Source organism: Telopea speciosissima, unplaced genomic scaffold (genome assembly GCF_018873765.1).
Source record: "Telopea speciosissima isolate NSW1024214 ecotype Mountain lineage unplaced genomic scaffold, Tspe_v1 Tspe_v1.0461, whole genome shotgun sequence".
NCBI lineage: Eukaryota > Viridiplantae > Streptophyta > Magnoliopsida > Proteales > Proteaceae > Telopea > Telopea speciosissima.
In genome coordinates, this window is record NW_025317797.1 from 1 (window position 1) to 9,733 (window position 9,733).

Here is a 9,733-nt window from a genome sequence, read left to right on the forward strand (position 1 = left end):
AACCTAATTATTAAAATGCCCTTGCTAGGGCATAATTACCAAAATACCCTCATTTTCCCCAAATCTCATCTTCCCCAAAATCTATCTTCCATTTCTGAAACTTCTCTCAAAATCCAACAGACTGGTTTTTGTTCTCTAATTCCCTCTTTCTCTTCTTTATTCACTCTTTTTTTTTTGTGGTTACTGGCGAAACACGAGGGCGAGGGTGGGGGTTGAAGAAATTGCAGTGAAAAAAAAAAAGGAAAAAGGAGGTGGGTTTGAGGTTCCGTCTATTCTGAACGCATAAACAAAGGTTGGGTGCACACTAATAGAACTGGACTGAGTTGCAATTTCATCAGAGACGCAACGAATGTAATCCCCATTTGTAAGACACAGCAAGAAACACAACCAAAAGCGCTCAATCTACGAGTAATTGTTAAAAAATCATCCCAAGCTCTAGGGAGCTTCGGTTCTCCCAACCAAAATACGGTCTCATCGACTTTCAGCAATCTTTAATCAAACACTGAAACTTGAGGAGTGAGCAATCTCCATCACCTTCAACTGCAACCTCAAACCCACCTCCTTTTTCCTTTGTTTTTTTTCTCTGCAATTTCTTCGACCCCCACCCTTGCCTTCGTGTTTCGCCAGTAGCCAAAAAAAAAAAGAGTGAACAAAGAAGAGAAAGAGGGAATCAGAGAACAAAAACCAGTCTTTGTTGGATTTTGAGAGAAGTTTCAGAAATGGAAGATGGATTTTAGGGAAGATGAGGGTATTTTGGTAATTATGCCCTAGCAAGGGCATTTTGATAATTAGATTGGATTAGGTTCTTAAGAATAAATAGTGAGGATAAAAAGGTCTTATCAAATTAGGTTAGGGCAAAAAGGTCTTTTCATATTATGAACAAATAGATCAAGGCAATTAGGTCTTTTCAAATAAGGAGGGATCTTCTCACGTTGGTGGGTCGGATGGAGTGGATTCGGGCCTAAATATGGGTATGGGTTCGGCTTGTGTATCTGGGTCAGATGTGGGTGGGTCGGATCATGACCAATTTGATCAAGAGGAGATGCAAGGTGGGTGGACTCAGGTATTAGGTCGAAAGAATCTTGGTGACCGTAGGAAACCCCCTCGAGGTGGTCGTGTGGGTTGCCATATGGCTACTCCAGGTATTGGTAGAACTTGACGTCCAAAGAAAGCAAAGCCTAGTGTTAAAGCGGTGGACACGGCAGTAGAGAAATCTCTGGTTGAAAAGGAGACTTCATCTCCCTTTTCACCAGAGGAGGAGGCTCTTTTGGCTTTTGATCGGCCTGGCATATATGCTAAGATCCCCGACGATCAAATAGGACAAGGACCCCGTCGGTGCGTCTCGCAGATCCCCCGTAGCTTTGTTTTATTTTTCTCGGGTAAGCGAGTGGCTTGAAGCCCTTGCCATTATGGTTTAGGACTGAGTTCCCCATTTTTAATTTTTAGCTTTCTTTGCCAGTATTCTGTCATAGGCTTGTTTGCCTCCTTTTATTCAATAAAATTTATCTTTTCTACAAAAAAAAAAAAAATTAGGTCTTTTCAAATTTATAAACATAGAAGAAAGGGTAAAATAGTCAAGTTTTTAATACTTAACGGTTAAACTTAACGGTTTGGACTTATCTAGAATTAGGGGGGTAAAGTAGGGGTGGTACGTGGAATTTGCAGGGATGGTACGTGGACTTTTCAGAACCTTAGGGGGTACGAGGAATATTGGGTGCATTATAGGGGTGTACCTGTATTTTACCCTTTAAAAAAAAATCATAAAAATGAAAGGAATCACATGCATACAAAGAAGCTAACTTGGTATTTCCCGTGTATATCCAAGTATTGAAGCAATAAAAACCATTAAAAAAAACGAGTTCAAAAACCTGTAAAACGTTGGAGAAGAACAAGGTAGCCGTTGGCCGTTCAAAAACATGGTAAGGGGCCATAAATAGCTCAATTGGAGGAAGAAAGGAAGAGGGAGAGGGAGAGAGAGATCGTTTGCATTTCCATATGTAGAGAGAGAGAGAGAGAGAAGCGTATTTATGATTTAGTGGGCTTCAGCTTAAACTCCAAGCCCAGGCCCAAGTTGCATACAAGCTATTAAACCTCAACTCTCTAATCGCCATTTGACAGAAAAAAGAAAAAACTCTATCGTCGGCCAGCTGAGACACCGAACTGTTTATCATCCCCTCGTCCTTTTTGGATCCTGAGACAAATGAAAGCCACTTGATCACTTATTTAGATAAGTCTCTCTCTCTCTCTCTCTCTCCTCCATGACTTCGTTCTTCTCCCCTTGTTTCCCTTCACGGTTACATGTTTCTCCGTTCCCACTTCGAGTTTTCCACAGCTCTTTCAAACCAATCTCCTCATCAATTCGAACAAAACACATCTCAGCCACAATCCCTGCAAGAGATAAAATTATAGATTTTGGTAAATACAAAGGCAAAATGCTCGGCAGCCTCCCTTCCAAGTACCTCAAATGGGTCTCTAAAACCCTCAGAGCTCGTGATTTTGAAGAATGGGCAAAGCTCGCAGACGAAGTCCTACAAGACCCAGTCTACAGAGACCGAATAGAATGGGAGGTCGCAGAGAACATCTTGAATGGCAACAGTTCTTCGATGGCTTTAGGAAGAGAGAGCCCTGTTTCAGATCTGCTCGAAATCAGTGAGAGATTCGATTGGAATAATGAGGACAAAGTTGGTTGGAGCAAAATCGATTTTGCACTTCTTGGGACTTCGAAGGGTGGTCGAATACCGAGAAATGGAGATTCTAGAAGTGAACAAGAGAAGAAATTTAGGGTTTCTTTGATTGAAGGAATGGGTTCGTTGAAGAAGGATTTGGGACAGAAAAGAGAGATAAAGAGAGGTTTTGTGAGTGATGATGGTTCAAGGGTTTCAAAGAATGAAGAAGTGGATGGTTCATGGAATAGAGATTTGGGGGTTATTGGTAAAGAGTTTAGGGTCTCAAATAGTGAGAACTTGGGTTTTAAGGAGCAGAGGAAGGTGGGTTATTTGAATAAAGGATTAAGGGTTTCTGTGGCTGCAGAACAGGGTTTTCAAAATGAGAATGATGTCAGGGTGAGAAGGGAAGAGAGGAGGAAGAGACAGAAATTGAAGAAAGGTCTGCTTAGAGTAGAAAATGGAGGGAACAACGGGGACAGAGAAGGAGCTAATGATGTTGAAGACCAAGATCAAGACCAGATGGTAGAGTACCATAATCCATTTCCTGGACGTGAAGCTTTTCTCAGAAAGGTTCTCAGTAATAGAAGAAGAATTTTGTAATCTGTTTTGCAGTATTTGTTTCTTAAATAATTCATTCTTCTTCTCATTTCCTACCATTGTTTTGAATCTTAGAATCAACTTCGGATCGGTTTCCATCAAATCTGAACTGAATCATTCAGAATCGTCCCATAATTGTTTGGAATTGGCCGGACTCAGCCAAAATAGGACTACTTCGGTCGGACTCAATAGGTGAAGAATCGAGGTTAAACGGAATAGAAATCGGCTGTTTGCCAGTTAAATACCTAAATAGGCAGCAGACTCCAATGAATCCATTCTTAAAGCCTAAAGCTCTGTTCCCAATTGAAAGTATGAAACTCACAAGTCATGAGCAGGGTTTAATACCAAGGTTTTGACGAGCCATGAGCAGGGTTAACACCAAGGTCTGATACAATACCAAGGTTCTAAAAGTCGGGTTTCGACGAGCCAGAAAACGAGTTCGTCACGGTTTTGACTATAACTTGGTCGAAACTTGGGACTTTCTCTAAGCTAACTCAAACCTTGGTTTCGAGGCCCAGAAGTTATTTTTTTTGCCCTGATTCTTGTTGTGCTGCCTATTTTTGACATTTTAAACTTAATCCATGCATTAGTTTCGCATAGAGAACACTAAAAATATTACTTGTGGTTTTGATCCAAATTTGATACTGTATATTGTTCTTAGACATGATATCAAATAAGGTTTGACCGGAACATAACTCCTTCAATATAAATGAGATTTAAGTAATCTTGGATTTGTTAGAAAGCTTTGTTTTGATAGCTTTCTAATAAGTCCAAGATTGCTTAAATCTGATTTATATTGAAGGAGTTATCTACCGATCAAACTTAATTTGGTGTGTGCAAATGCTGTCAAAATCGCTCTGAATGAAAATATTTTTTTGGACATCAAAACAAATGAATATTTTACCGCACTTTTGATTTTTAACAATGTTTTACTATAATAAGATTTATGAAATTTTTAGATTTTAGAAAAATCCCAGCATTAGAAAGTTGAAAATTACACCTACAGTTTCGAGTCGAGTTTCCCCTAGTTTCGATAGGCATATGTGTTGAAACCATCAAAATATGGTTGAAACCATTGAAACCTGATCGAATCCAAGGATTTTATAAAATCCCTCTTCAACTCGTCTCGAAAACCTGGGAAACCAAGTTAACTCGGTGGTTTCGACAAGTTTCGGTCGAGTTTTTGTTCCATGTACGATACCCAGATTGAGGGTCACCTTTAAATTACAATAAAAACTGGTTTTATTTATATTTTTTCCCTTGGTCAGTATCTCTAGATTGGCGATACCGATATGAATTAATCGTTCCGGCAGATATGATACCCATTCCTCAAATCATGGTGATGAGACATCGGTTTTTTTTTTTTTTTTTTTTTACATGAGAATGAGAGGGTTAACATTAACCGGAAGAAAAAAAATGAGAGGGTTAACAACAATAGAACAAATCAACAGCAGATCCCAACAAAAGTGAAAACTACTGTTAAACAAGAATATGCTATTGTGCTAGTCGCAAGGAGTTCTCATGAGCCTTAGGCCATGTTTGGTAATGGTCTGAAAAAAAAACACCTGTTCTTGACTAGAAAAGTTCTTTGGTGTTTGTGATCTGGAACGGCGTTCTATGACTGAAAATGACCATTTGGTAACGATCTTAAGAATGTGTTCAGAATGAAAATGGTGTTTGGAAAAACCTATTCTTCCCTATTTGATATTAATCACAATAATGCCATCCTCACCAAAAAAAATACATGTCTCTCTTACATAATAAACCTAAATTAAAAATATCTCATAAATTTTCATATTTAACATAAATTAAAATATCTAATAAATTACTAAACTTAACATAAATTAAAATATGTCAACTTATGGTTAATTAAATATGAAATTACAAGACTCCTTGAATCGAGTTACACAACCATGTACCCCACGGTACATATACTTAACAAGGCCAACATTCAATTAGTTACTTTGGCTAATGAGAAGACTAGAGAGGAATTTGGAGAGATTTGTGGAAGGCTTCATGGGTAGAGATCGGTATGGTCTCAAGCTTGCAATCACCTGGAATCAACTGTACCGAGTTAGTTTTGCTGCTTTCCTCTCTGGTGAACATGTTGATCAAGTGCAGCAGAACCCTTTCAAGATCCTCTTCATCAATCCATTCATGGACCTCTAGCTTGATAAGCAAGGGGTTACTGCAAATCAGCTCCCAGAGTGAGAAGTGCTTCCTTGGCATTACTCTGTCTCCTTCGCCAAGCTTCAGAATTGGGCAGTAATCGCTCTTTCCATCTCCAATGCAGATGAATTGTGTCTTCCCCTCTGCATATGTAGAAGCTTGCATCCTCTCCATCACCAGACTCTGTCAATAAAGGAGTGTTAAACCAAAGATAGTCTTGTCTGTCTATGAAGAATGTCCACAAAGGAAACAAAAAGAGTCTCCAGATCCCCTATAAAATTAAAAGTTCTTGATCATAGTCTAGTGAATAACAAAAGAAATAATCCACTTTCATGCAATGGGTATATATTATACAGAGATTAGCAGATGACAGAGAGGATGAATTAAAATGCTATGGAACAATAAAAATCAGAAACTCTTCAATTATAACTGATTTCATACCAGAAAAAGGAAATGTAAAATCAACTAGTAGTGACGAAATTAGTAAAGAAAACTTGTAGCTCTTTACCTTACGTAACTACAGTTAGTTTAACTGAAGGAAAATTCTTCAATTTACTTGGCTTTGGCACCCTAAAATTATAAAGACTTTGACAAACGTTATTGCTCAGAGATAGACTACAAGAGGTCCATCGTTTCTTGCTTTCAAACAACATCAAACACACACAGAAGAACACAACTCCTCCTACACCAACCAATAGTGACAATCAAAATCAGGAACTCAATCATCTTAGTTCATTCAAGCTAAATTTTCCTCTCAAATCAAAGTCACAGATTAATAAATGTTAGAAATTTGAACAAAAAAAGGAGAGGACTGAAAGATGGCCTGAGTCGAACGAAATCGTTCTGTCCTTAAGACAGTATTTGCACCCTCCTAATCCTGCAAAGGGTTGCAACAAACCTGCCTCCCAAGATAAATCAAGACGGACTGTAACTGGTTGCAGGGACAGTAACACTGTGAAGCTATCAGAGATTTTTTTTTTTTTTTGATATCTGGACTGAGAGAATTCGTGGCCCATTTATAGGCCCACAAGGCCTGTTCGGATAGGTCACACCCATTGGCTCATATGGCTTGACCTGACAGGTCATGACTATTGGGCTGGGCTCCCTTGGCTGTTCGCGTGGGCTGCAACTCTTGGGGTCAATGTTAAACTAAGGGTTGCACTCCCTCTTTGATCAGCCACCGATCCAACGGTCGGATCAATCCTAAGCACCCTTTGATCAGACATCGTCGATCCCAAAAAGATTAAGGTGACATACTGCGATGATGAGCACGTGCGAAGTGCAAAGTGCGCCATCAAAGTGCCACATTGTGCCTCACGCACGCGCACACGCACACGCGCTCGGACGGTTATCGTCCTCGCTCGTAAGTGCACCGTACAATCTCTTCTAGCATTACATGTGATAATAATAACTACTTACTACTAACACATATAAACCCAATGAGCTTTCCTTTCATAGCCGATGTGGGACTAAAAGTCCACATCAATATTTTGAAAAATTCCAACAATTTCCCCCAATTTTTAAAATAATTGAGCCTCAGTCAATAAACTCTCTGTACTTCTAAATCATACTTACATAAAGGTGTCTTTCGACTTGAACCTTTATGTTGTCAAAATACATTAGTACTTGTCAAAAACGAAGTAGCCGTAGCCTTGAACTTAGAATTTTATAGCGACAAATCTAATATACTAGACATATGACTTACTTGAACATAGTTTCAATAACACCCGCACATTTATGGCCTTGTGCTTTCATCTTAGGTTTTCATAAGTGCCTTAGAGACAAGCTTTGAATCTCGCAGAAGCGGCCCCACTTCCTGCACTTATATAGGTGAATCTAATAAAATGCAATTGTATGACTTGCATTTCCTATAAGGCATAGACTCATTGAAGGACTAATCCTACCCTCTGTCGGTTTCTCCATACAAACATGCACTACCTTGAGATGCCAAGAGATCTTAGCTCTACTAGTTGAATGCATAACCGGTTATTACTACAAGTGTTTTTCCATTGAACTAGTTGACTAGATGTTGGTCTAGTGTCTAGTTGGTTTCCACTTGCGGGTTACTTCTCATTTAAAAGCTTTAAACCCATCTCCCTGGAAGTCTTCCATACCACATCCCTACCCAGGCCTTTTTTAAAGGGATCAGCCAAATTTTCCTTTGACTTTACATAACTAATAGTCACAACTCCTTTGATGAGTTGTTCTCTTACATAGCTATGTCTTAAACTGATATGCCTTGACTTTCCATTGTAGACTTTATTATAAGCCCTTGATAATGTTGCTTCATTATCACAAGATATTGATATAAAGGGTATTGCCTTAGGCCACGAGAGGAATCTCTCGTTAAGAGGTCCCTAAGCCATTCTCGCTTCCTTTATCGCCATTGCTAAAGCGATAAATTCAGACTCCATAGTGGAGTGTGAAACTACAGTCTGTTTCTTGGATCCCCAAGAAATTGATCCTCCACCCAAGGTAAATATCCAACCACTTGTGGACTTTGATTCATCGGATCCTGTGATCCAATTAGCATCTGTGAATCCTTCTAGTACTGCGGGAAAATCCTTATAACTTAATGCATAATTCATTGTGCCCTTTAAGTACTTAAGTACTCTAGAAACTGCATTCCAATGAATTTGTCCAGGGTTATGAGTAAATCTACTCAAAACACCAACTGCAAAAGCTATATCAGGACGAGTGCACTGCATGGCATACATTAAGCTGCCAATGATACTAGCGTATTCCAATTGAGATATACAATTCCCTTCATTAGAAATTAATCTAATAGAATGATCATATGGGGTAGCAACTGGTTTACAATCCTCATGATTGAATTTCTTTAATATTTTCTTTATGTAATGAGACTGTGTTAAAGAAATACAATCAGATGATCTAATAATTTTGATTCCCAAAATTATATTTGCTTCACCCATATCTTTCATATCAAAACACGAAGATAGGAAAGCCTTTGTCTCCAAAACAGTGCTTGTATTAGTACCAAAGATTAACATATCATCAACATATAAACATATTATAACACCATGTCCATTCTTGAATTTAGAATAAACACATTTATTAGATTCATTTATTTTAAATCCATTTGCTACAACCTTTTGGTCAAATTTATCATACCATTGCTTAGGAGCTTGTTTTAGACCATATAAAGATTTGACTAGTTTACAAACCTTACTTTCCTGGCCTTTCAAAACAAACCCTTCAGGTTGTTCCGTGTAAACTTCTTCTTCTAAATCTCTATTTAGAAAAGCAGTTTTAACATCCATTTGGTGTATAACAAGTTTATTAATCGATGCTAAAGCAATTAACAATCTAACTGTACTAATTCTAGCAACAGGAGCATATGTATCGAAATAATCAATGCCTTCTTTTTGCTTAAAGCCCTTTGCTACAAGCCTAGCTTTAAACTTATCAATGGTTCCATTAGCTTTAAGCTTTCGCTTAAAAATTCACTTACAACCAATAGATTTAAATCCAGGAGGTAAATCTATTAAAACCCATGTTTTATTACCCATGAGAGAATCCATTTCATCATTTATAGCTTCTTGTCAAAAAGCAGAATCTTGACAATTCATGGCTTCTCAAAAAGTCAATGGATCATGATCAACATTATACACACAAGAATATGTAACTTCATTTCTGTTTCCTTCTACCAAGAATTGATAAAAATCTGGACCAAAGGATTTTTTCACTCTAACTCTTTTACTTCTTCTAAGTTCAACACTCTCATTATTCTCAGAATTTGATTGAACAATATCTTGATCCTCCTTGTTTGTATTTTCATTCTTCCGTTTCCTAGAGAATGAATCCTCAAAGAACTCAGCATCTCTAGATTCCAAAATTATATTTTGGCTAACGGTCTCTGTAGATTCCATCGTTAGAAATCTATAGGCCTTGCTATGTTGGGCATAGCCAATGAAAATACATTCAATTGCCTTTTCACCTAATTTAGGTCTTTTAGGATCAGTTAATCTTACCAATGCTCCACATCCCCATATTTTGAAATATCCAAGAGAAGGTTTTCTCTTCATCCAATATTCATAGGGAGTGATATTAGTCTTTTTATGGGGAATACGGTTAAGTATATGACAAGCAGTCATTAATGCTTCCCCCCATAAATTCTTTGGTAAGTCAGAAGTAAGTAAAAGTGTATTCACCATTTCTGTTAGAGTCCTATTTTTCCTTTCTGCTACTCCATTCTGTTGAGGACTATAGGGTGCCGTTGTTTGATGGATAATTCCATAAACTTCACAAAAATCATCAGTGGAGAAGTATTCTCTTCCCCT

The 9,733-nt window shown here is 38.1% G+C and overlaps 2 protein-coding genes across 2 annotated transcripts; one reads left to right on the forward strand and one right to left on the reverse strand.

The window, feature by feature from the left end:
- The first annotated feature begins 2,432 nt into the window (after positions 1-2,432).
- On the forward strand, positions 2,433-3,266 carry LOC122648099. The gene has a single exon (XM_043841359.1). It carries the CDS (start codon positions 2,433-2,435, stop codon positions 3,264-3,266), a length of 834 nt encoding a protein of 277 aa, XP_043697294.1.
- A 1,977-nt stretch (positions 3,267-5,243) lies between these two features.
- LOC122648097 (inorganic pyrophosphatase 2-like) lies at positions 5,244-5,606 on the reverse strand. The gene has a single exon (XM_043841357.1). It carries the CDS (start codon positions 5,604-5,606, stop codon positions 5,244-5,246), a length of 363 nt encoding a protein of 120 aa, XP_043697292.1.
- Between the last annotated feature and the right edge of the window lie 4,127 nt (positions 5,607-9,733).

Bases quoted from the DNA above. Each gene is read 5' to 3' on its own strand.
- LOC122648099 (XM_043841359.1), top strand. From the start codon at position 2,433: ATGCTCGGCAGCCTCCCTTCCAAGTACCTCAAATGGGTCTCTAAAACC.
- LOC122648097 (XM_043841357.1), bottom strand. From the start codon at position 5,606: ATGGAGAGGATGCAAGCTTCTACATATGCAGAGGGGAAGACACAATTC.